This window comes from Vanacampus margaritifer, chromosome 3 (assembly GCF_051991255.1).
Source record: "Vanacampus margaritifer isolate UIUO_Vmar chromosome 3, RoL_Vmar_1.0, whole genome shotgun sequence".
Classification (NCBI taxonomy): Eukaryota; Metazoa; Chordata; class Actinopteri; order Syngnathiformes; family Syngnathidae; genus Vanacampus; species Vanacampus margaritifer.
Window position 1 is genome coordinate 14,599,820 of NC_135434.1, and position 27,687 is coordinate 14,627,506.

Here is a 27,687-nt window from a genome sequence, read left to right on the forward strand (position 1 = left end):
GGTCCGCCTTTGGGTGTCACTTGTGGCCTAGCATGCTTTTTTTGCCGTACCAAAATAAAGTGTAATTGCACACCCACTACAACAGGTGGCAGTGGTGCTCTGCTTTTCAGTGTTAGCAGGGAGTTGTACACAAATTAGTCGCGGTAGAAAGTTGTGGTAGGGCAAAATGTTTTATTCTTTGTGGGGGGTAAGTAATTGAGAAGCATTGTTTAAAACCACTTATTTCATAAACACCAAGATTTGGACCAAGAACAAAACAGGTTGAGGGCTGAAAAAATGTTCACTTTTAATAATTAACATTTTCACAATCGAATGTAAGCAAAAATGTACATACGTTACAAAAAATGATTTGTTAGGAAAACAATGGGGTTAATTGGTGGTGTTAGAACTTACTGTTAATAAGCATTTCTGTGAGTAACTTTACTGTAAAATCAACATCCAGTGTTGAGTAACTTGAGACGTGAATAGTTGTTTTCCAATCATCTAACTTTGGCAAACAGCTGCATGCTTTCATGGTGGGAACATCATCTACTACTACTTTCATTGTTAAATAAGCTGAGTTGATTCACAGTCTACACAACAATGATGAACGGTTCAATAAATCGTGTATATATTTTTTCTACCCAAAAAGATTGCGCTCAAAGGGAGCACTGAGATCAACAAAACTTGAAATACCCTAAAGCAACAGAGAGCCTTTTTTGCTCGCATAAAAAACATCTAGAAAAGGGCACAATATAACAAAGCATACTTGTATGTAAGCCTGAGAGATAACTTTTAAAAAGTAATTCCGGTTTTACACATTCCCTCACAAAGGGATTCAAAACAAACAACCAAAAATATTTTCAGTATAACAAAGCACACACAATAAACAAAATTGTCCCACTATTTTGCTACAAATTTATGGTACAACTTGGGGGGGTACAAGACTCATACAGGGGAAAACAACCAAGTCAAATCTGGTGAGGGAATATAAAGTCTGAACATATGAAACACAACTAATAGAGTTTTCATGACCTTTAAACCTTTAAAGATTGTAACAACACAAAATGTCCAGAGAGTAATTGTAAAAAAAAAAAAAGTAACAAAAATACCTTCAAGGTGTCAACAGCATAACACAAACATTTGCACATTGTGTAATAAAAGGCATCAGAAGTTCCTCCAGTTCCAAAGCTGAAGACAGTAGAGGACAGTGGTTAAAGGTTGGGGGGGGGGTAAAAAAATACAAAATAAACGTCAGTGGTCCCTTGGCTCAGCCTCAAAGCTACATGGCGACATCTCAACATTGGAAGTCACCTGACCAGAGTGCGAGTATGGCGACTGTGCGCTAGGCCTCAAAGCGCTTGGGGCAGATGATGGGAGCGACGAGAGTAACCATGTAGAGCAGGAGACAGACCCACGAGGAGGAGATCTTGATCCAGAACACTGACCAGCTCCCGTCCAACAGCTTCTCAATCCTGTAGTTGTCGTAGCTGAAAACATACGGCAAAGTGAGTCCAAATAAAAACTTTGGAATCAACTACTTGTGTTGGAGTTCAACCCACATTTTTACATCCCAATACTCTTAAAAAAAATTGTTTTATTATTAAACTCCTTTCAAATGTAGTAAATGAGCAACTTACTGGAACCAGTTTGTTATGGTCATCATGACATAAAGGGAGCCCAGGAAGAAGACAAAGTGGAAATATTTGTAGCTGTAGGTGGTGGTCTCGCTCTCGTCATACACCACGTTTTGGCCTGCACCAGTCTTCTCTTCATCGTAGTCATCTGAAAGTGGAACAACTTCTGTTAAATTGATTACCCTTTCATTTTCATTTGATTTGATTTGAATTTTTATTTCGAACATGTATAAAAAAATAAATGAAATAATGAAGAAAAAAAATTGTGAAGCCAAAACTTGTAAAAAATAAATAAATAAAAAATAATAATAATAAATTCATTGAAGCAAACATAAATATAAAATATATACAAATATAAAGTAAGACAGTCGTCAACCTAGTCTTTGGTAATAAGTTAGACATAGATGTGCAAAAAGGAGTAGGAAGAAGTATAAACTTTTATATTCCTACCCCTTCGTCTCCATTTCAACATCAAAATATCAACATCATTTTTTTTACAATTTGTCGATTTTTGCTAAACATAGTAAACTATTAGGCTATCTGGTATTTATTTATTATTATTTTTTAATGGGTCGGTATCGTGGGGGGCGGTGGGCTGGGGATTTGTTTTTAAACTATGTAAAGCACTATGAGTTGCATTTTTTTGTATGAAAAGTGCTATAAAAATAAAGATTGATTGATTGATATATTATTAGACTTAATGAGGATTTATGCATGTGTTATTGGTTAAAAAAAATATATATATACCATATATACTTGGCTTTTACCTAACAACAATAATAATAAAAATAATAATATGATAATGATAACAATAATAATAACAATACAAAAAATAAAAATACAAAAAATTGGGATGGACATGTTTTAAAATCATCTTATCAAATTGAGCAACCAACATTTTAGCTGTCTCTTTCCCCAAGCGCGCGATTGGCAGCAAATTCTAATTTGTAAGCATTCACATAACGCTTTCTTGCCACCCCCTCAATGTCCAACAGGGGGCGCTAGTAGCATACAAACGTCCCCACACTTGTCACGCCAACCTCCTAGTAACAGTGACATCATCTGTGTTTGCTGACCAATACTTTCTCACCATTCCACATCAGTGTGATGAATAACAATGAGCAGAGGCGCTGTGTGTGCACACACTACCGCTGGGAACATATTCACACACTCAACGGGCTGGAGGGACACGGGTAGGCGGGAAGCCAAGGAGGAAATAAAATGGTGTGAAATTCAGGGAACCTACCTGTGTCATCTCCGAAGCAGAAGCAGCAGCGGGCTCTCTGTGGGATGGAGACAAACACATCCATGTGGACTAAATTATCTTGAAAAACTCCCTGGTGTCTAATAAATTCAAGTACTTGTTCGGCTTCTATTAATTTACTCAAGCAAAGAAAAATCAAATATTTAATCGTTTACTTCGGTCTCCGGTTCACTGTTTCTGCACACTCGCAGCGCCGCAGATCTTCGCTTGATTGTAGAGGTCAAACTGGCGGAAAAACAGAGAGGCCGTTATTTTCCATCACCAGTCTTGCCTTTTTCTTTTTTGGATCATGTGCCGTTCCAGACAGCTACTGACTTTTAATATCTTCCCATGCTGGAATCTCAGTGAGAGTTCTTACCAGGAGTAAAGGATGCAGCCAAACAGGATGACGGCTCCTATTGCTGTGACGATATTCTTGTCGCTTTTCCTCCCGGATTTGAAGGGAAAGACGCACACAGTTGTGTTCACGCCATCTTTCTCCACCACTAAGTACAAAAGCAGCCGCAACTTTTAGTAGCAGCATGTAGAGCATTATCATGCATATGCATTAGTACAAGAATGGTAAATTATTAACTATTAAAAAGTGAGGCTGTGGAGATGGATACACTGTAAGTGCTGGAAAATGTGGGGCAGGATGATAATCACTGTGGCTTTATGAATTCATACTCACTTTCTGTTGGTTTACTGGAGAAGGCTGAGAAGGTGAGGTACATCACATACACGCTGATAACTCCCGGTTGGAGCAGGCCAGATGTTGGCTGGACTGAGGGAGCACAAAGGTAAACAGAAGGGTGAGATTAAACCTAACGAACCTAATAAAATCAATAATATATTAATGTAATAATAATAAATAGAATAAAAAAAATAAAAAAATATTATAACAAAAATAAGAATAAAATAATATTATAATAAAATAATAATATTTATAAAAAATAAATAATAATAATAACAAAAAATGGTAATAAAATAATATAATAAAAAAAATACCAGTAAAAAAATAATAAAAAATATATAATAAAAAATTATAAAATGATATAATAATAACAAAATTATATAATAATAATAAAATCAATGTAGAACAATTATTTTTAATGCAAATGTCTCACAAAGCTTTAAATAGATCCCTACGTTTCTGTATGAGTGGCGAGATGGCAAGCAGAGAAACGACGAGGCAGAGGGTGCCGTTGATGCCCAAGAAGATCTTGTTGAGGCGACATGCCGTAGGGTAGGTGTAGTACAGACCCATGAAGACCACAGCTCCCACCGCAATGCTGAACAGCACCAGAGTCACCAAGGCCAGCGCCGCGTACCACAAACGGTTGTACTTCACTCCGGAGCTCCTGTGTATGCAAGTAGATACGCAGAGAAAGGGATACAAAGAAAACAGGGTAAAAAAAAACAACGTGAATGTGAGTAAAGTAAACTAAAATATAACAAGGGGGACAGAAAACAGAAAACTAACAGGGTCCTAAAGAAATAAATCAAAGACAGAAAGGTCTGGTGAGTTATTCCCGAGGACATTCAATGAATTTGGATAGTGGCGGCCTGCAGATGGCTCCTCCCACAACAACAACACGACTCCCTTGCCAAACTTTTGCATTGACGTGGCATTGTGTGTATGGGCCGGCCAGACTGACTGACCAGTTTGTGTTCCATCTGTGGGCAAACTCCACCAGCAGCATGAGCTGGATCAGCAGGAAGATGAAGCCGCCAGCAGCTCCAATATAGCGCCACACTAGAGAAAGCATGGAAATCGTTCAGTTAAATGCGTATATGCTAATACTGCTTACTTGTGGAAAGCTTGGTTAGTGTGCAAAATTCATTTTGTAAAGATAATGAAAAATTGTTTAAAAATGTCTTGGAGGTGCGTCAACATACTCATACATATATACTACGGGTGTCAGGCAATTCAAATTTTTAATCGGAATTAATCGCATGTCTTCAATAGTTAACCGCTTAATCACAAATTTTATATCTGTTCTAAATGTACAATAAACATTTTTTTCTGAAGTTTACATACTCTTGTTAACATAAAAGTGGGGAAAATGTTAAACTAATAGAAATATGGCTGCATCTTTCAGCCATTGATACAGTAATTTCTTATTAATTCATAAAATTAAGTTAAAATTTAAAAAGATGTACTGTACCGTAAAAAAATTTGTGTAATATAGATTTGTGTTGTGGTCCTTTTTCTGCCACTAGATGGCATAATTGCATTTATAAGACGTTGGTGACAGCTCAGTGCATTTTTCTTTTCATATTAAAAGCTATCTAATCTTTAACATGAAGTAACTTAAAATTGTAAAATACAACTTAACCCCAGTCTCCACAAATATATGCATTATTATTAAATTTATTACTGCAAAATTTTGACGTGAACGTGTCTGCTGCGCCTAATTCCCCCAGTACAGGCTTTCCAAGTCAGGGGCGGTCATTAATCGCACGTTAAAAAAAATTGTGGCGTTAAAGGAAATTTCAATTAACTCAAAATGAACACACTCATTTTGACACCCCTAATATCTTGTGTACAATATTTACCTTCCAGAAAAATTTCCTCTTGCGGAATAAAGAATCCTCCCGCACAGCTAGCCACAAGCAAAAAGAATTTTGGCAACCAGAACCTGAAAAAAAATTGACATAAATATGAAAAGCAAATAAACTAAACAAACAAACAAAAATTAAATCTCAGTTTTTGGGACGAGAGGCCAAGTCAGTCGCAGGGCACCATTTAAATTCATATTCACACCTATGGAGAATTTAGATTCAAATACATGAACATGTAAACTCCACACAAGGCCTTCTGCGGAAATTCAAACCAAGAACCTCTCATTTTGAGGCAAACACGCAAAGCACATGAACCTCCTTGCCGCCCGATTTGATCCAAACTGAAGAAATTCCCACGTGTCATGGGATATTTGCATGATTTTAATATTTGTATATAGAAGGTGTTAGGAAAATTATATATTTATATTCATTATGCATTTGCTTAAACTTATTTAGGCTGTTTGTTGTGGGAAATTGCGCATTATGCCTTTTGTCAAACATGTTGCTAGCAACAAAACTTTCGGTGTCTTTGCCTCCTTTTGATGATTTCCACAAATGTCTGCAGGTAAACCTGACAGTAAGTTAAGTGAAAGGTCTATGTTGTCCAAGAGTGGGAATGTGAGTGCGACGATTGGCTGGCGACCAGATCAAGGTGTGCCCCGCCTCTTGTCCAATGTCAGCTAGGATATGCTCAAGCACACCCACAACTTTACTAAGACACACGGTATAGAAAATGTTTGTTTTTTTATATAGGTGAAAGCCCAAATTGGATTGAATTGGGATTTTTGACGTCTATAGCCGTCAATGGCACTGAATAAATGAATATCCCTGAGGTAACCTTTTAAGTCAACTTGGGCAAAGAATTCTTACCCGTTATGTATGGCCGCCCTCCAGCCAGTACTGTTATTGACTCCTATGGTGAAGATGGAGAAGATGAAGAAGAAACAGGCCATGCCAAAGCACACCTTGTAGACGGCAGAGTAACCAACCAGGGTCTTGCAGTTCTGCCCTGCATTCATCTTCTCACACAATTCACTGTAAAAGGGGATCTAAGTGACGACATACACACAAAGCCAAACTGGATTAGCTCTCTGCTGTATTGAACCACATTGAACACCCCCCACCCCACCCCCGCCCACCTCTACTCATGTTTGTCTAGGTCTGACTGAAAAAGACCAATAGCGTCTATTCTGAGCGTCACGCCTCTTAAGAGTGAACAGGCAGGAACAACAACCCTGAATTTTCTCCCTCAAGTCTTCTTTCATGAAATGATGGCTGCGGGCTGTTAGAGGAATATTACACCTCAGATTCAGTGTCGACAAATAGGAGACACTGATGAATACAACCTTTTATCTGCTTGTGGGGACTGAATATTTGAAGAGGATAAGCAAAATGCAATTGGAGTTTTTTTTTTGCTACTGCCATCATTAAAAAAAAGGCCTTAAATGAGTGGGATTAATAAAATACTTTGTTGTGGCCTTCAACGTAGATAAGCCAAGATACGTTTCTAAAATTTGATAAAGAAAGAATGGAGAAATGTCGTAGCAAACTCCTAATGCAGTAACTGCAGAAAATATACAAGATATGTGAGAATTGTGAGACACAAGCAGAGCGACTTATCAGCATCTCTGTCAGATAACCACACTCTAAAAACAATTGGGTCAAAAGTAACCCAATTATGGATCAAAAAAATGGACCAATCCACTTAATGGGTCAATTTGACATGATTTTCTGGGTTGGTTTATACAAAATGGCCTAATTCTTGACCCAAGATCTAACCCAACCCATAAAATTGGGTAAGGTCCTCTACTTGAGTTATTTTGAGCCAACTTTGGGTAAAAAAAAATGGGTCTTTTTGTATCAAACAACCCAGAAAGTTGGATCAGATTGTCTACTTAGGTCAATTTGACAGTAATTAGTAATTAGTAAAGAAGTTTTTTTTTTTTTTTTTTCTCAAAACAACCCAGAAAGTTCGGTGAAATTGACCTAAGTAGACAATCTGATCCAACTTTCTGGGTTGTTTGATACAAAATAACCCAATTTTTTACCCAACGTTGGTAGAGCACCTTACCCAACATTATGGGTTGTTTTATACAAAATTACCTTTTCTTTTTTCTTTTTTATGTATGTGCAAAACCACCCAGAAAGTTGGGTCAAATTGACCCAAGTAGACAATCTGATCCAACTTTCTGGGTTGTTTGATACAAAATAACCCAATTTTTTACCCAACGTTGGTAGAGCACCTTACCCAACATTATGGGTTGTTTTATACAAAATTACCTTTTCTTTTTTCTTTTTTATGTATGTGCAAAACCACCCAGAAAGTTGGGTCAAATTGACCCAAGTAGACAATCTGATCCAACTTTCTAGGTTGTTTGATACAAAATAACCCAATTTTTTACCTAACGTTGGTAGAGCACCTTACCCAACATTATGGGTTGTTTTATACAAAATTACCTTTTCTTTTTTCTTTTTTATGTGTGTGCAAAACAACCCAGAAAGTTGGGTCAAATTGACCCAAGTAGACAATCTGATCCAACTTTCTGGGTTGTTTGATACAAAATAACCCAATTTTTTACCCAACGTTGGTAGAGCACCTTGCCCAACATTATGGGTTGTTTTATACAAAATTACCTTTTCTTTTTTCTTTTTTATGTATGTGCAAAACAACCCAGAAAGTTGGGTCAAATTGACCCAAGTAGACAATCTGATCCAATTTTCTGGGTTGTTTGATACAAAAATACCCCTTAAAAAAAACTGAACATTGAAAATTGGGTCAATTTGATACAAGTAGAAGATTGGTCCGTTTTTGACCCATTGGGTTATTTTTTTTACCCAAAAGGCCCCTCTTGGGACCCTTGTCGCATATTGAGGAGCACATTTGCATGTCCAAAATGAAAAATGGAAGGGGCTGTCTTTCAAACTGCGGTAAATCTCAGTGCCCTCATGTGTACAATGGTTGTTCTTATAGCTGCGGATTTCCCACCGAGTGACATTAGGAGCGTCTATAAGTGTGCATGTGTGACGAGGGGAGGGGGTCAAATCAGCAGTCAGCACGCAATAGCAATACATGAAGGTATTGTTAACATTGTTAACATTTTTAATTCTTTATTTTATATTTTAACCATTTTGAATTTAGTTATAGATGTGTAGAATGGTTGTTAACATTGTTAACATTTTTAATTCTTTATTTTATATTTTAACCATTTTGAATTTAATTATAGATGTGTAGAATGCAGGTGTAATAATGTCAAACTCAATATAACTCGACCTTAACCTATCTGGTATCTTGTTTTGTCTAAATTCCCTGTTTTGTCCTGTTTGTGAAAATGTGAAAGTTCAATCTAGGATACTGAGATTCTGTTTTGTCTAAATGTGAAAGATCAACCTAGCATACTGTGAGAATGTAATCTGATTTTCGTATTTGATGGGAGGAGAGAGGCGTTTTTCTGTACAAACTCTGATTGTAATAAAAGGGCTGTGTCTCCTGGGGGGAGGGACACACATCTTGGATGACACTGCTTGGGTGATATGCAATTGTGTGACCAGAGATCTCTGTAATAAATCAACCTTGCAAGGACCCTCTTCACAAGAATCTCATATTTGATTTATTTGAACACGCACAAGATTACAAAGATAAAGGTAATCTTTCAGTATCAAACTGCAAACAGATACACGGTGGCGAGTCATTCTAATATGGCTAACTGAAAACTGCAAACACAGAAATAGTGGAGAGATGCCGTTACCCTCCTCAGCAGAAGAAATGTTCATGTTCCACATTTTCAATCTGCTGAACAGTTTTTTTTTAGAGTGGGATACATTCCATATGAACAAAAAGTTACAAGACAACAAGCCTTTATTAAACCTGGGGAACAACTACTAGAAGTAAAGTGGACTGTTCAATATGTGTTAAAAAAAAATCATGTTAAATAATGAAGTTTCTTGTCTGTGTGTAACGTGCGCACTTACTTTTTTCATCTCTTCCTCTACAGTGGGGGACATCATGACGAGACAGACGACGGTGACCAAAAGGAAGAAGAAGGTGTACGTGATTCTGGTGGCTGTGGACTGCTTGATCTTTGGGCAGCAGTTGCAGCAGCACGAGCAGGCTGCCGAGCCGCAGCAGCAGGCCAGCTGCATTGTGGAGGAAAGAAGATGATGAAGAGATGAACACTGAAGTGTGTCTTCTGCCCAGATTTAGTCATAACTGTTTTCATTTCCTCATTTTCTCAAAAGAGCTTTGTTCTGTGTCTGAATAGTGTCCTTGAATGTTATCGTTATACTGGAAACGTTGTGGTACCGCCCTTCAAGAGAGTATAAGAATGTTGTACGTTCTCTGTAACTTCGCACTTGTGAGAAGCTACAGCCATTGTCTGTAACTCATTTGTGCCCGGAATATTCTGGATAAAAGCTTTGAAGGAACTGTTCATCGTCTCCAGCCTGTATTCAGATAACCAACATTCTCACTACCCGAAATTAAACGAACACGCGGAGGAAAAAGCTTATCTTCCAACAACACATGAGACGTTAGCACACTTTTATGTCAAATTGACAGAAGACAGGCTTGACGTTCTATTTGGGAAAGAGGAGGGTTTATAATTGTAGTTACTGGAGTCACCCCACCCTAGTTTTGCAATGTCTCCCACAGAATGTAGAACAAGATTCTGCAAACAACTTCTGCTTCTAACTGGCAGGCCATGCTACTTTTCTTCAGGTGATTTCTTCAGCTATGATTCACCACCATTTTGTTTTCAATTGTGGCTTCTGTGAACATTATCTGTTGCCATCCCATTTTTACTTGTAAATCTTTTAGGAAATTGTGATTCAAATGTTTTTTAATCCGTAAGTATAGAAATGCTACAATTCAATAAATAAAATACATACTATAGACAGTGTTTTCTGATAGGAATAAATTATTTTCCTATCATGTCATCATTTGTGATTGGATTATCGAGGATGCAGAGGCAGAACTTCCACCTACATGTGCAATTTCTAGTTTACGCACTGTGGAAGGACACAATTAGTTTTCAGTTTACTGCAGTGCGTTACGCAACGCACGATGCCAATGATGGTTACACAGCGTGAGAAGCACAACATTGTCCATGCCAAAACAGGTCACATACTGAAAATAGTACGTAAATAGAGGTTATTTTTCTACGATAACTTTTGAGCGTGACAGAGACGTTCGTAATTTGCGATTCTACTGTATTTGTATTTCTCAATTCCACTTACTTGGAAAATCACATTAATGTGGATATATACACTGCAATGTAGTGGCGGGATGCATCACTTCATGAGTACCATAATCAGCATGCATTTTGGGAAATGTAATTTATTTCCAATGTATAATTACGCTCGACTTGCAGGTGACATTAAATGATGTGTGGACCACAGGCTGTGACTTTGACTCTTGTGGCTTTACACCCAGCTCTGACAAAATTTTGAAATTTTCTTAGTGTGTGGCTGAAGGGTTTTTGAGGGACCTCTTTGATGCAAATAAAAAGAGAAGAGTGCGGAGAGACTGCTTTAGAACGTAGCAATGAATTGTCCGTTCTCCTCGCCAGCTTGTAAAAAGGTACTAAGGTGTCTTCTCTCCTTCATTGTGTTGTGTCGTTTCTATGAATATCCGTTTATTGAACCTGACAATGGCTTGTAAACATGCTGAACAAACTAGGATGGCATTAATCCTCGTTGAGGTATTTGTACAAAATGTGGATATTTTATGATTATTCATATTAACTCATTCACTGCCATTGACGGCTATAAACGTTAAAAATTCATTAGAACTATTTCTATTAGTTTAGCTTTTCCCCCCACTTTTGTTAACAAGAGTATGAAAACCTAGACATTTAGAACAGATATAAAATTTGTGATTAATCGTGAGTTAACTAGTGAAGTCATGCGATTAATTATGATTAAAAAATTTAATCACCTGACGCCACGAATTTATAATATTTTTTTTTTCATTCACTGCCATTGACAGCTATAAACGTCAAAAATTCATTTGAACTATTTCTATTAGTTCAACATTTTTTTCCCACTTTTGTTAACAAGAGTATAAAAACAGATATCAAATTTGTAATTAATTGTGAGTTAACTAGTGAAGTCATGCGATTAATTATGATTAAAAAATGTAATCACCTGACGCCCCGAATTTGTAATCTTTTTTTTTTCATTCACTGCCATTGACGGCTATAAACGTCAAAAATTAATTTGAACTATTTCTATTAGTTCAACATTTTTTTTCCACTTTTGTTAACAAGAGTATAAAAACAGATATCAAATTTGTAATTAATCGTGAGTTAACTAGTGAAGTCATGCGATTAATTATGATTAAAAAATGTAATCACCTGACGCCCCGAATTTGTAATCATTTTTTTTTCATTCACTGCCATTGACGGCTATAAACGTCAAAAATTCATTTGAACTATTTCTATTAGTTCAACATTTTTTTCCCACTTTTGTTAACAAGAGTATAAAAACAGATACCAAATTTGTAATTAATCGTGAGTTAACTAGTGAAGTCATGCGATTAATTATGATTAAAAAATTTAATCACCTGACGCCACAAATTTGTAATCATTTTTTTTTCCCATTCACTGCCATTGACGGCTATAAACGTCAAAAATTAATTTGAACTATTTCTATTAGTTCAACATTTTTTTCCCACTTTTGTTAACAAGAGTATAAAAACAGATATCAAATTTGTAATTAATCGGGAGTTAACTAGTGAAGTCATGCGATTAAAAAATGTAATCACCCGTCACCACTAATTTCTAATCATATTCTTTTTTTTTTTTAATGAATTTATGGCAGTGAATGAGTTAATATCATAGATAAAGCATATTAAAAAAATCACTTAGGGAGCTGCAATTTCACCCAGATTGTCCAGACATGTTGAAGTTCAAAATGGCTCCATCCGTCATTTTGTCATTATTATTGTCATTAATATATGTGGGAGCCAAATATTAATAGTGCGAAAGGGCTAATTGTACAACATTTGGACCCATTGACTCCCATTATAAATAATAATTTTGTATATATTTTTTGACGCACTGTACACCTGGTGTGTTATAGTGCCTTTCCCATGATTACTCAATTTATCCCTTCAGTGGAGCCTCAACTAAAGGTGGTAGGTAAGCCTAATGAAGAGGATACTTTTTTCTCTTGAGATAAAGAAACATCGTAGAGTCCTTGTGAAAAAAAAATCCAACTTCTAAATGTGACCTAAAGCAAAGTTTTAGTTTCTCACAATGATTATGACCTACATTTTTAACCCACTCATTTGGCTGTCTTGTGGGATTTTAAATAGAACCTTCAGCAGGTGTGGTTCAGGCCACGGGGTTGGTAAGTCTTGGCAAAGTTCTTGGCTGGATCTTCGGCTCCTCCCAAGGCCGTGTCAACATACTTGAGCTCCCGTGGCCAGCATTTTCCTCCATGCTGCTTAACAGGATAATGGTTACGCACCCACGTCCTCCTCAAAGGGCGATTAATTAGGCATTACAGAGTGAAATTAACCGGGAAACAAACAGGGCATTTCACAGAGAGGGTGTTTGGATTTCATTAGTGTAGGGGGTGTTTCCCCCCAGTGAACTCCACACCGTGTGTGGGCAAATGACAGACTCTGTAAAGAGTGAGCGGGGGGGAGAAGGGGCAGAACCAGGAGAGGGTGTCTAAAGAAATTCTTCTAGACACCCATACAAAAAAGGAGTCTCCATGGTAACGAACGCTGGCCTTATCCACTACATGGCCCCTCACTGTCTGCCTTGCCAGCATATCGACAGGTGGTCAACGTGTCTCTGACATATGTCCCTACTTCAATGTCCATAGCAAACCCCCCACTTGCTTGTCATGTTGGCCGTCCCAGAAGATCTTTATCCTTCTTCAAAATAAACCCCCTCCTTGGACCAGCTGCTGTTTGGACTTTTTGAGTCCCTGTCAGTCCATACATTACGTGGGAAAAGGGCTGCTATAAAAGAGAAGTTATGGAATTTTCTCTAACATCTTAATGGTAGCAGCCGTGGAAATGAATCGCGAGACAGAAAGAGTTGAGACGAAACTCTCGACACACCCCGCTGTCTCAAATTACAGCAGAGCAGCAAGGAGGAAAATGTTGTGGAGGGGAAGGAGGAAAAAAAAGAAACGACATCAAGGACAATAGAAAGCGATTCATGGCATAGCCTCCCTCCCACTGTGAGAGCGACCCCGGGTCTCCTTTACACTGTCACGCCACCATTGTCTGTATGTCTAGGCAGCTGTGTACACACGGCAAAAATGTATCACTGCTCTGTTTTCTATACAAACTAACTTTGCTTCTTTTTTGGGGGAAAATACAGGCCATAGCTACAAGTAAAGTACAAATTACAAGTGCGTGTGGGCCAAAGTCAAACATGGTAACAGCTTAGCCATTCATGTGTAAAAAAAAAAAAAAAAAAAAGTTGGTTAAAAATGTAAAACATGACTATTTTCTTGCTTTTTTTTTTTTGACAGTTTGAAACAAAAACATCCAACATCTATAGGATTCAAACAAAACATGCAAATGTCTTAAGTTCGTAAGAGTCTTAATAACATGTATGAGACGCACTTTTGTCAAAATATCCCAGCGATCAAGAGTTCTACTATACTTTTCAACCTCCTTTTCTCATTTGCTGGAATGAGCCTGTTTTGAAGGGGTTAGCCTTTGTCTCTGTGGAATAAGCCACTCCTTAACTGACCCTACAGTATGGCCGATGTCGAGGATATCTTTCATTACTATGGCGATTGGGGCGGAGCTAGGGCGTTGAGCCAAGCTAAGCTTCAGCAGCAGTCTGAATAGAAAAGAGAGCTTGCACAAAGGAAAATTTTCACAAGTGGACGCAGCTCTTCATCACCAAGCCGCTGAATTTAAACTTGTCAAACACAAAGCCACACACAGGCAAATACAAATAGCCCCTTCCGTGGTGATAACTTCGCAGAATATTCGTATGTGCCAATTATCTGAAGTTAACACTGCTAGCTGATGCTAATCTATACACTGTTCACCATTTAGCGTTGACATGTTTCTGTGTACTGGTGTGGTCAACTTGTCACTACCGATTACCATTATTCAATCGATTAATCGGATACATTTTTACTTTGCATTGAAGTGTTTTACAAAATAATTTTGTTTATTAACCAGTGATTGTTGTTTATTTTGTATAGTGATTAAAAAAAGGGAGATTGACGTAGTCGTCAACCTTTTTGAAACTAATTATGTTGGCAGTTTGGTCATTGCTTATGTCTTATTTTGATTGAACACAGAAGATAATCATTCTTCTTCCATGAAACACTGCAGAAATCGGTGATTAATTACTGTTGAGATGCTGAAATCAGATTGTTTCGATAATTTTCAATTAAAAAGTTGCTCCAAACGATTACTCAATTCTTAGAAAAGTTGCAGATTAATATGTTGATCTTTGATCCCAGCCTAGCTGATAAGTCCTGGCTAGTGAAGAAGGTATATTAAAAATCCATACTTTTGCGTGTCCAATAAATCAAATTGTGAGATAAGAAATGAACAGAGTTCCTGCGCAGGATGATTTATTCCGGAGATCTCCGTTACATCATTGAATAAAACTCAAACAGTTTCAGATCAATAATGCCACTCCTCTCTCGAAGAGCCCACACTTTATTACAATCAAATTGCAAGAACAGTGTCTCCAACTCCGCCCCTCATGAATAAGTAAATGTGTTATATAATGGAAAAATACAGGTTGAAAAACAGAATTCTCAGCACACAGATACAGCTGTATTCGTCTCTAGTCAAAATATACTTTCAAGGCACTTCTCAGTACTTTCTCCCATAACAAAATCTCACAAACAAGTTGAACTCAACAGCTCCTAATGTAATATAGTTATAAAAGTGTGCGCTCTCTCTCACAAACAGAAATGTGTTTTCGCACAGAGAAGGAACTTCTAGACCAAACAATGTGTCCCATTTTAAGGTCAAATTATACTGAGTTCAAAACTACTTTACCTACTTCACATCTATAAAACATTTCAACATGGTTAATATAAAGAATTAAAATGTTAATAATGTATAACAATGGTTAATATATGAAATAAAGTATTAAAAATGTTAATAATGTATAACACTAGACAAAATAGGATATGAATTTTAGTGACAGGTGATGAACAGTGTGAGTTGGGATTGATCTTAATGTTAACACTTCTTAAATCATATAATCTGTGCTATCCAGTTTCCATTGGACCATTTTATTATAATATGTCCAAGTCACATGGTTAGCCCAGATCGAATGAGTGGTAGAGAGGACCGTAGCCAAACTATTAACTTGGGGTGATAATTTTACAAGTCAAGTGACTTTTACAGCTCATCAACACAGACTTTGCAGATCAGATGTCCCACTTGTGGTTCTACAGCAGCTGTGCTGTTCAATTGTAACACTTGGCAACAATATAACCATTAGTGGAGGGGAAAAAAAGAAAACTAACAAAAATGTCTTGATGATTTCTAGTTATTTAACCTTCGGTTGTAGACTTTAAATAGCGCGTTGAATGTCCTTAAAGTGTATTGAGAGCCCGATATCTTCTATGTCCTCATGTACTGTGCCAAAGAGTCGTGTAGGCTCGCTGTGCGGCTTACATGCTTCCACATGGTTTCTTTTCTGTCCTACATTCACAGCCAATGCTCCTCGCAGCTCTTTGGACCAAACTCAACATTGGGCAAAAGCCTACCCCCTACCTCACTTCAACATGGTGGAAATCTCCAATCCCACTGAGATGTTATGACCGAGATGCTCCCACACTATGACCACTCCTTTTTCCACACCAAACAGCGCTACCGCTCCATTTGCAAAGCCAAGGAGGAAATGAACAGACCGCACTCTAATTTGGGCTCCTTGAAACCGCAATGGACACGCATTTTCAAACTCTAGGAGACACAAAAATATGCAAAACTAGTTGTCTGGGATAAAGATATAAAAACCACCAGGATAGCTACAAATGAAACTGATATGACAGTTTGCCCCCCCCTCTCCATTTTTCTTATAAGCCCTTCAGTTTTCCACATCTCCCTTCCACTGAAGCAAGCAGGAAACAGCAAAGGTTTTCCTGAGATGAGATATGTGCTTGTGTAATTAAATTCCTGTGCAGAGCAACTCAGCAGTGAGCCAGTGGGCAAAATCTTCTAGCCCAGGAAAGGGTTGGTTGGTCAGCATTTTGTGTACATTTCAGCAAATTCACCATTGTTCATTGTACTGTGATTTACATGTCTGATTAGAAGCGGAGGATTAAACTTTTTTTTTTTTTTTTTTTAAGTGTACCAATCAGGATTTGGATTACAGTGCCCCATAAATGCTTTGAGAAGATACTACAACATTTCAACATCTTGGATTCAGGATAAGCAGCATGTGGAAGGACAGAACAAAAACGGCATCTGGTTAACGTGGCATCTTAAGGAGCAGATGTGTGTCCCACAGCACCAAGCATGCGGCTTTTCATTTCAGCTCTATGACTTAGAGTGCTGTTGTGCCGCCACACTAGATCTATCCATTTTCTATACCGCTTCTACTCATTGAGGTTAAGGGTAAACCGACGCCACCCTAGCTGAGTTTGGGTGAGAGACGCGGGTGCAACGTGGACTGGTCACCAGCCAATCGTTGGGTACAAAAAGACAAACAACAATAACGCTCACATTCACACCAGTCATTTTAGAGTATTCAAATAACCTATCATGCATGTTTTTGGAACGTTCGAGAAAGCCAGAGTAACAGAGGAAAAATAGATTGAGAACATAAAAATTCCACACTGTAAAGCTGAATTTGAACACAAAACCTCAGAACTATCAGGCAAACGTGTTATCCAATGATTCACTGTGCTGCCGTGCTGTACAAAGGAATAAAAATGTTAAGTCATGCAGGTACTTTAGGGCAATTCTATGGCCACATAATTAATTTTCTGCTCATAATAAATTGGGTGAATGCAAAAAAAAAGAAGAAGCAAATATTGGTTGAAATATAAAAAAAAATATTGATTGGCCTGGCCCCAGAAATATACACTACTACAATAAAATACATAATGATGTACGTATACTGTACTAATTTTGAATATTACCAAGAATGGCTTGAAGAGCAAACAACATAATAAAAATATTGGTTCACGACAGCGTTATCTGATTCAAAATTTTACCACTTTTTAATTAAACTCCAGTGTGATGTTTATGAAGGCACTAGTTAGGTGGATTTGTTCAAAAATGATATTTCAAAAATACAAAGTAAACAATGACACGTGGTAGTATTTGAAAAAATAAAAATGCTGGTACAGAAACTAGACATGGCTGTTTTATTTCTTTGGTACATTTCATACACAACGCAACTCAATGTGCTTTAGACTGGGAACTGGCGCATATGTTGAGCTGTCATGAAAAAAATGTCAGGGGTTGGAAAAGTTTAACTGGACTACAGTAAAAACAATAAGAAGAATGTAAACCACGTCAATTCATCTTCTAATACAGGGGCAAAGACACGTCTGAGCCGTAGAAACTCAGCAATTTCTGTTTCTATTTAACATCTGGTCAGACGGCCAATGACGACATGCTATTCACAGAAGACAGTTCCTGCTAACTGCTGTTTAAGCTAGCTCACTTAAGCCCCGCTGCTTTGTTTTCCACCAATGCATTGAAGCTCCGTCAATGAGCATTTTCATACATTTTTTTTTAACAGTTAAGTGGCAATACTGAGGTGGGACTAATTGACGGAAGACCTCGGCGCTGTGGATGGCAACATCAGGCGGAAACCACAAAGCGACGCTCGCCGTTTGTGTCAGACAAATGCTCAACACCAAGAAGAACCACCCGAAATAAATAAAAAATATTGCTTACCTGCGAGATACAACACGGAGTGCACATCCTATGGAGACACGACAACCAGCTTCAGAAAAAGGAATAAGAGGTCGGCCTGGCTGTGTAGTGGAAATGGAATAGAAACATGGAAGACGCCAACAAACGCGATGGAAGAGCTGACTGTTGTCCTCCTGCTCAGCCCCGAGCTCCCATTTACGCCCGCCTCTCCTCTCCTCTCATACACTATCGCCAGTGTACTACTGTACACCCCCCCCCCCATGCATATGGAACCATTTTAATCTTCTCCGACACTACACATAACAGCAAAATGACACATCGCGGTTACTGTACTTTATAAACAGTAAGTACAAAAATCACGGAATTACGGTAACATGCAAACATACACGTTAAGTAGAGGGCAAGTATCAACGTTAGGCTACCCGTGCATTTATTTTGTGTCTAATTTTTAAGTTGCTCAAGAAACACTTTTGGGTCAGGTAGGGTAGGCCTAGGCTATACCCCCAGAAATCACACACATCAGGACGCCTGGTGTTGTCCAAAAATAGAAATACATTATAAATAAATACATAAATAAATAAAAAGCACCTTCATTACGGTATCTATTTTCATCAGTTATGTAAGCTGCTTGGGAAAAAACAAAACACCATAATGCATATATTATTTTGGGGGGCCCAAGGCAACCCATGCACAACCTGTAAATAAACTTCAGAGATTTGTTTCTAAATAGTAGTGGTGCTCTGTCGATCGGACGATTTCCGTGGAATTTTAAAAAATCTGAATCTCTCAATCAATATGCTTTCACTGCCGATCACAATAACCGATCATCCGTAGCTTGTACTTTGCAGCCTGTAACCAACTAGAGACCAGACTGTTTACAAGTGTAGCGGATATTGATGTTTTTATCAGGGTGCGTTCAAGGTTGCAAACAGTCGCAAAGACGTTCTCCAGCAGCTTTAAAGGTCGCTAACAGTTTTTCTTGTCTTAAGGACATTTTCAACATGACGAGCATCTTTAGTGGAGATATGTCATTCATTTGTTCACCATTTCAGTTTTCCCTCACCTGTTTGTTGGTGAAATTGCGACATAGCCTACAGCTTGCTCGCTGATCTGGTTCTTTTTCAGACCAGCTGACATTATGTCAGACTGGGTGTGTTACAGTTCTCAGTTGGTGTGTTCGTTTTCGTGCTATGAAACTTCTCGGTTCCAGTAGGAAGTATCGGCGTCGATGCCTGGCACCAGGTCTAAGTGAACACAGTACGTCGTGATGCACTTGAAGATCACTCCCCATCGCCGCTTTGGCGACCATCTTTGACAGGCCATTTTATTGTTTTTAATTTGAAATAAAGGCTAATTTCTGCCCGCTTTATGAAGCCTTTACAATGTTATCACTTCTTTAATGTTTAAAATACTGACCAAATTTAAACACAATTTTCTTCATGTTTTTTTTTTTTCAAGTTCTTTTAAGTGGTTTTTGGAATTTTCATACCTGGTGAGGTGGTATCTGCTGCAACCGTCCAGTTTCTTTGTTTGCACTCTCTGCCGTTTTCACCATTTCGCTGGTATGAGTGAAGTACTCACTGACGTGAAGGACCAATATTGCGGAACGCTAGACCGTGTATGACTTTAGGGTGATTTGCTGAACACCTTATCCACACAGACACTCCAACGTGGTCGGACATTGGACTATTTGTGTCTTTTTACCACTGACCTACTATACAATTACAAATACAATGTACAGATTAACAAAACACATGCTTTGAACATAGAGAACAAAGAAGTGCCATGATCCAAGGACCCTTAGCCGCCCAAAAAGGTGCCTGACATAAAATACAGACAAAACCTGCACAAAACGCAGCAACAATGAGGAATTTAAAACAATTGTGCATCTTGAAGCTGCTTCGTAGCCATTCATTATAAACCACACTTTGTTGGGGAAATTCATCTACTCAGGGGGTTAGAGATTCATAATACAGGTGCCAACCTTTTTGGGGGTATTGTCCACTGTCCAACATGACTTCAGGTAAGAGGCAATGTACGCTATATGAACAAGTTACCAGTCAGTCATTTCATGCATAATAACTCCACAGAAAATAGTTCATATATTTCGACCATTTATTGTTTTTATTAAAAAAAAAAAAAAAAAGCATAACTTTTTTTTTTGTTTTTGGACAAAAGGACTGAGAAATACTTCCTGATCAATGAACCAATCAGAGCTTGGACAACACTACATGCTTAACTCAACCTGAATATCATTTTCTCATGTTAAATACATGATTCCATATTTCCAACAGTATGGGGACAGTTTGGGAAAGGCCAGCATGACAGAACCCCAGTGCACAAAAAAGGTTAAATAAATAACAGTCAGATGAGTTTGGTGCAGGAGAACATGACTGTCCCAAACACGTTTGGGGTGAACTACGAACAAAAACTGTGAGCCAGGCCCTCTCATCAGCAACCTTACAAATGTGATTTTGTTTTGAGATGAATTGGCGATTCTTGTGTGTGTAATGGGCTCGGTACTACTACTTTTGTCCATTTGTCAAAACAGACTACCATAGACTTGCTAACACGGTCCTTTTCTTTTTCTGTCACATAAATAATGAAAATCCAGCAAGTTGTTGGCTGGAGTTCAAGCAGATCGTACTGTTCATCCACTGCCGGACTCCAGGATTCAGCAGTACCTTTGGCATTAACTCATTCACTGCCATTGACGGCTATAGACGTCAAAAATTCATTTTAACCATTTCTTTTAGTTTACATTTTTTTCTACTTTTGTTAACAAGAGTATTTTTTATTGTACATTTAGAACAGATATAAAATTTGTGAGTTAACTATTGAAGTCATGCGATTAATTACGATGAAAAATTTTAATTGCCTGACGCCCGGAATTTTTTATTATTTTTAAGTCGCGTCAGGCGATTATAATTTTTAATTGTAATTAATTGCATGACTTCAATAGTTAACTCACAATTAAGCACACATTTTATATCTGTTCTTAATGTACAATAAAAATATATATATATAGGTTTTCATACTCTTTGTTAACAAAAGTGGGAACAATGTTAAACTAATAGAAATAGTTTAAATGAATTTTTGACGTCTATAGCCGTCAATGGCAGTGAATGAGGTAAAACACACATCTGATCAGAAAATCAACTTCTTGATGGGACCTGAAAAACAAAGACAGATTCATAGAATAAGTACATTGAGAAATAATGTCAGCTTTTACTATAAGCAACAATACACAAACACACCCATAAAGCCTATTGGTGTCTTTAAATTATCTTTGTAACAGACTAGAGCGTAGACCATAAGGAATAGTGAACCTAGATATTTTCTAAACCACAGGATCAGAGGAGACGGAAAAGCTTTGAACCTCCCATGAACACCAAAGTAGCAGAAATGCGCGCGTTTGCCTCGACTGTATAATGAATCGTGTAGCCAACACCCTTTGGAATTGCTACTTTCAATGAAGCGATTTATATGCCTGCCTGGTATAAATAGCCATTGCTGGAAGGGTCCTCCAGGTTACAGACTGTTATTAATATGTGTCCTAGGTGCGAGTGGGATGTGAAATGAAAATGATGATGTATTGAAGCCAAATCATCATGGTAGTGGTTCGTTTACAAGTCGAAATATCAGATAGAAGTCGATCTTTTCATTACCTGTTTCTAGGCCTTCTAATTTTCTCTTGAGCACGGTTGTCTCCTTCTCTCGCAGGACTTCAGCAGAGCAGTTGGGTCGGGGAAGTTGGGGGCCAGGTGTGGGACTAGGCCGATTGCTGAAGTACTTCATCTTCAGAGCCTGTTACGTACAAACATTAAAGTGGCACTGTTAAAAACAATAATCATGCTCTTGATTTAAAAATAAATACATATACAAATCAGTTTCTAAGCTCACCTGTGTGGCTGTGGTCCTAGTTGAGGGGTTAAATGTGAAGAGGCCATGTAGCAACTCTAGTAAGTCATCTGTAGCTGCGCTAAATATGTGCTCAAGAGGTGTGCCGGGAAATATTTTGAATGGCATATAGTCTGGTAGACTGCTTACTCCCTGTAAAGTGAAACAAATACTGATATTGGGAAGGTGGGAGAAAAAAAATGGGAAAAAACAATGCATACCGGCCATGTTTCTTCTGTCGGTGTCCCGAGAGCCTCAAAAATCTTGGTCAGCTGGTCAAGGTCAGAGTCTCCAACAAGAAATGGGATCTAAAAAAAAACACCTGAAAAGCATTAGCACAGCTAAAATATTTTACACACCTATTCTTAAAACGTTTGGGTACCCGAAGAAGCAACTCTGCCAGGATGCATCCCATCGCCCACATGTCAACACCTACGCCGTACATTCGGGCACCAAACAGAAGCTCAGGAGAGCGGTACCACCTAGGAAAAATACACAATTGTTTGCTAACAGTTGACAGCTCAAAAAAAAAAGAAGTAGAACTCAACTCGACTTTATTTATAAAGCACCCCCCCCCCCCATCCACTCCTTGAGTACAGTAATTTCTGGACTATAAGCCACTACTTTTTTCACTTTCCACAGAACGAGAGCGAGACAATTTGCACCCTCATTATGGAAAAGTAAGTAGCAGGAACCCGGTGCGGTAACATAAAAAAATCCTGCGGCTTACAGTCGGGTGCGGTTTATATGTGTAACAAACTCAAGTATTCCCCAAATGTAGCTAGCGCGGCTTATAGTCAGGTGCGCTTTATAGTCCAGCAATTACTGTAGTTTACATGCAACAGCACATACCTGGTAACAACTTGATGAGTGTAGACTCTGTTGGGACTGCCGAAGGCTTTGGCCAAACCAAAATCAGCCAATTTCACCACTCCATTACCGTCAAGCAGCAGATTATTGGGCTTCAAATCCTGGAAATTCAAAAGAGCAAATATCAATTACAGTCCGTAATATTATATTCCTCCCTCACATACTTTGACCTTCTCTTGACCAACTGTCAGTACTGTCTGGATTACTAAATTTAATAAAGTTATCTCTTATTAGAAACAAAACTCTGTGTGCATGTATTTTGTCTTTACCCTGTGTAAAACCCAATGTTGATGCATGTACTCTAATCCCTGTAGAGTCATGAGGATGTAGGCCTTAATGTGGGCTGGAGTCAGGACAAGGCTGGTGTCCTTGATGATCACCTTTACAAAAAAAAGAGAGCAAGAAATAGACCATACAGCAAACACAACCAGATAACTGTGATGATTTACAATCTATAACTGGGAGATGATGTCAAAGAAGATGCACAGTTAAATTCAGATACCAGATCTCACTCTTAAGTGCTGTTAGTTCTACCTACAGTGTAGTTACCTACAGGCAATGAATACAATCTTCCATCTTTTAAATGCCTAAGAATAAGCTTTTAGTCTGGCCTCGGGTATGGCATCATATTTCGTATGAGCTGCTAATGGCACCAATTGACTGTTAGCGCCAAGAGTGGAAAGATATAGATTTTTTTTAAAGCACTGTAATCTTGGTCATGATTTATGATTGCTGTGCATTTATCAAGGTATGCTAAATGTAAAAGAAAACTACACAAAAAAATGGTACTAACTGCACACCATCTAAAAATCTCTCTCATTTTATCTTGTAGCATAGGAAGCTAAAATGTAAAAATAAATAAATAAAAAATGTTTTTATTAAACCATTATTCTGGGAGGTGAATAGTTAATCTTTGGATTTGATAAATGAGATAACGGAAGCTTTATAATGACAGATTGCATAGAATGGTGATTTTTAACTAGGAGACATAACAGTGCTTATTACAGATTTAAATTTGATGGATGAACTACAGCATACAGACGTAAAAAAAGAAGAAAAAGAAACTACCGGTACGTAAAAATACTTCATTCAAGGATGGCCAAAGTTTTACCTCCAGATCAGTTTCCATAAAATCAAAAACCAGACTGATGTTTGATTTGTGTCCAAATGCATCCAACAGCTGAAACACAGTTATATGGCTTTTAAAATCAATTCTTAACTTGTACAAACACAAGAGTAATATAAATAAAAATGTATCCACCCCAATAATATTTGGATGATGGAGCTCCTGCAGTAGTTTGATTTCTCGTAGGGCAGTCCGGTTGATACCTACAAGCATAAATTGGCATAGATGCCTTTACAAAGCTGCTTTGTCATACACAATGTACAGTCTGCCAGATGAGTCAGAACTCACCATCTTTAGCTTCAGTTCTGTGGCCAATTTTAATCTATTTTGGGCGGAGAGAGAACAAATATAAAATTCATATACATGCACCAGAACAGCCCAGAGCAGTTGACAACAGGAGAACGTAAGCTTTTACCTTTTTAATAGCGACTATAGTGTCGGTTGTTTTGTCTCTGGCTTTGTACACTGTGGCAAACTAGAGAACAGATATTGACAGACAGATTAGTTTAATAATACTGAGGGAATTTATTATACTCATAATAGTTCCCCAAGGGGAAATTTAACACATTATCTGCAGTATATATTGTGTTGTGCCTTCTATACACAACAAAGTGATGAACCAGATCACAGACATTCAGGCATGCAAGGAGAAATTCCAAATAGTATCTTTCTCAAGGGCACCTTGATGGTAGCAAAAAAACAAAACAAAACAAATCATCTCCCCAACAGCTAGTTGCCCTTTTAGATTTGTCCTCAGCAGGACTTGAACCGTTGCCTTCCGGCTGAGTTACTGCCCCTTCGTTCCCAATTGATTAATTAAAACGCCGTCACAGCATATCTTTTATATTTCCAAATAGTTCAAGAGAGACCTCTCTATAAATGAAATTCCACAATTTAATAAATCATAAAATGATGGCACAGCACTCTGCTTAAGTCTTTTTTTAAACTATAGATAGTGAATAATATAGTCCGAAAACCATAAGAACCATCCCGTGTACAGGGAAATATTTGAGCTTTGACTTAGCTTGAAAAGTGGCGATACTATCACGTAATCACAAAATGATGGGCATTAATAACACACGATTTCGACGTATAACTGAGTAGGAGTGGATGGTCTGCCATACTGGCATTGCAATAATTTTAAACACAGTGCTGTTGAAAGAAATGTTGATCAACAATGAGTCCCAGTGTGCACCACAAATGCTTTGTTGACATTAACAACCGGGTTGCTAGCATGCTACTAGCTTTTTTCCATGAAAACAGAAAGCGACTGCCTGGAATGGAAACAAACTTTAAGAGTGAAAAACACAAACACAGATCGAGACCGTTCACCTGGCCTTCTCCGAGGAAATCCAGCTTTTCGTATCGCTTGGATCTGGACTTTACATCAAACGCCATAACTGTAAGACGTTACTGAAAGTTCCACACATCTAAATGCATGTAGTTTCATGAGTGTCAACTTCCGCCTTGTTAAAAGTCTAGAGATAGTGTTTCCGGGTAAATAAAAGGTCTTATTTAGTGCAGCAGCGACATCTACTGGTTTGCTATGACAACGCATGAGTGACGTAAATAGCAAAGGTAAAGCTGCTGATTTAGTTGAGAGAAAATAAATAAATAACTGTTTCATTTCCTGTTGTTTTTGCTCCGGTTGTGATTGTCTTTACCCCCAACAAACTGGTAACTATATATTTGGAGCAATCTGCATTCTGCCCCCCTTTTCAGCCTTGTTTGTTACTACCATTGTATTATCCCTTGCTTGTCGCTATGTGATATTATTTATCCATATTTTGGTTGGCATAATGAACTTTTAAGCAGCCCTATTAAGTACACTCTATTAATCTGCATGCGCATTCTATACAAACATACAATCAGTCACATACACACAAGCACACAGACAGTAAAACTGAGAATTGGGAGGCAGGCATGTGAACCACTATGGTACCGTTCTTCCCATTATTATTATTATTATTATTATTATTATTATTATTATTATTATTATTATTATTATTATTATTATTGGGAGTTGTAGTGTGCTTCACTATTGTATTTCAATGCAATTGTTTGGAATCGTTTATCAGCAGTGAACATTGGACAATGCTAATAATTTCCCCTTCTCATGCAGCTACTGTTTTCCAAAATACTGTAATAGAACAGCTCTCTGTACGATGCACAGCTACTCAACTGTAAAGTAAAAATAAACTAATGCCTCTCTTAAAGTGTCAATCAAAACTGAAATGAGACGTAACAATTATTTCAGTCAAGGTATAGAATTTTCAGTATTTGCAAATAATATATCCGCCATGTAGCTAATATAAAGTGCTACAATGCTGCTCACATTTTGTATTAAAAAATTCTAAAATGTTTTTTTTTTCTTGCTTTTTTACAGTTTGACATTGCTCTCCTGGGAGTATCTTCTGTCAGTGAGGGAGCTTTTGTGATCCATGCACCACTGAACACATCTCTACATCCCATCTCCATACACAGTAGATGCCCTCACATCCCACAGGATTAGGCACGGTTCCTCTCTTATGACCCTCCCTGCTTCTTCCTCTCTCTCTGTCTCGCTCTCATACACGCACACACACAGAGCTTTCATTTTCATGTTACATTTGACAAGAGAAGTGTGAAGGATAAGCGGGCCTAATACACCCCTCACTCTCCCCTCAGATGCAGGCGCATTCTGTACGTATGCTGACAGCTCACAGACGTGACTGACAGCACCGTATGTGCTCATGCAAGCATTTCTTCTTCAGACTTTAGCTTTCCCGGCATCCTATTATCAACCTCCAGAGACACTTAGGCGGGCCTTAATGTGGATCATAACTGTCCAGTGGTAGGCATAACTCACAAACACTTAGATCACTGACTCCTAAAACAAATGTGACATGTTGATACCCTTGTCTAATTCAGCTGTGATTTGAGCACGCTCATACCTCTCATGTCTTTCTCTGTGACTGCTACGCATGTGAGGAGAGGCGGTTTGAGTTATAGAGGCGTAAGTGCTTCTGCTGGCGTTTATATAGTTTGTCACAGTAAATCTCATGATAGCAATGGTAGCGTTGTGCACACTAACTCAACTCTGGTTATGTGTCACTTTAGCAGATGGTGATGCAGCTGAGCTGGGGTGTGTGTGTGTGTGTCTGCATGTTACAATACATGCATATCGGGCAGGGCGGTGAAACCACCAGGCTGTTTATCAAACTCGTAGGAAGTGGGTGTTGTTGAACGAGTACTTGCCGTCGTACCACATCCTGTTTCAGGGAGGCTGAGAATGTTCACAAGGTACTCTTGATAATGTGGCCACAAAACACACACACACACAAAATTATCTTCTTAGAACTCCAGATATATTTTTATTTTAAATATATATATATATATATATATTAGATTTTTATTATTATTATTATTATTATTATTATTATTTATCTAGTAATTATTACTTTTTTATCTAGAAAAAAAGATTATTATTATTATTATTTTGTTATTTATTGTGTATTATTTATTATATTATTTATTATTATTATTATTATGT

General features: G+C 37.9%; 2 protein-coding genes across 3 annotated transcripts; both read right to left on the reverse strand.

Moving 5' to 3' along the window:
* Positions 1-261: 261 nt before the first annotated feature.
* serinc5 (serine incorporator 5) lies at positions 262-20,045 on the reverse strand. Of its 2 annotated transcripts, none has more exons than XM_077561232.1 (12): positions 19,749-20,045; positions 9,394-9,558; positions 6,295-6,473; positions 5,419-5,501; positions 4,522-4,615; positions 4,009-4,220; positions 3,551-3,643; positions 3,239-3,365; positions 3,036-3,105; positions 2,863-2,899; positions 1,620-1,764; positions 262-1,469 (listed from the first exon to the last, which is right to left on the reverse strand). In XM_077561232.1, exons 1-12 carry the CDS (start codon positions 19,812-19,814, stop codon positions 1,325-1,327), a joined length of 1,416 nt encoding a protein of 471 aa, XP_077417358.1. In that variant the 5' UTR covers positions 19,815-20,045; the 3' UTR covers positions 262-1,324. The 2 variants fall into 2 exon arrangements, with proteins under 2 accessions (XP_077417358.1, XP_077417359.1); XM_077561233.1 differs by lacking the exon at positions 19,749-20,045 and adding an exon at positions 18,281-18,471.
* A 315-nt stretch (positions 20,046-20,360) lies between these two features.
* Positions 20,361-25,630, reverse strand: cdk7 (cyclin-dependent kinase 7). The gene is made up of 12 exons (XM_077562520.1): positions 25,488-25,630; positions 24,571-24,630; positions 24,444-24,477; positions 24,291-24,358; positions 24,141-24,209; positions 23,299-23,409; positions 23,012-23,130; positions 22,542-22,641; positions 22,381-22,467; positions 22,163-22,312; positions 21,928-22,066; positions 20,361-21,432 (listed from the first exon to the last, which is right to left on the reverse strand). Exons 1-12 carry the CDS (start codon positions 25,551-25,553, stop codon positions 21,407-21,409), a joined length of 1,029 nt encoding a protein of 342 aa, XP_077418646.1. The 5' UTR covers positions 25,554-25,630; the 3' UTR covers positions 20,361-21,406.
* Positions 25,631-27,687: the final 2,057 nt, after the last annotated feature.

Bases quoted from the DNA above. Each gene is read 5' to 3' on its own strand.
- cdk7 (XM_077562520.1), bottom strand. From the start codon at position 25,553: ATGGCGTTTGATGTAAAGTCCAGATCCAAGCGATACGAAAAGCTGGAT. The intron at 22,067-22,162 runs GTGAGCTTAGAA...TGTACGTAACAG, and splicing joins CTAGGACCACAGCCACACAG to GCTCTGAAGATGAAGTACTT. The intron at 21,433-21,927 runs GTAATGAAAAGA...TTTGTTTTTCAG, and splicing joins ATTAGAAGGCCTAGAAACAG to GTCCCATCAAGAAGTTGATT.
- serinc5 (XM_077561232.1), bottom strand. From the start codon at position 19,814: ATGGTGAAAACGGCAGAGAGTGCAAACAAAGAAACTGGACGGTTGCAG. The intron at 9,559-19,748 runs GTATGAAAATTC...TCCACAATGCAG, and splicing joins AGCAGATACCACCTCACCAG to CTGGCCTGCTGCTGCGGCTC. The intron at 1,470-1,619 runs GTAAGTTGCTCA...GTATGTTTTCAG, and splicing joins ACCATAACAAACTGGTTCCA to CTACGACAACTACAGGATTG.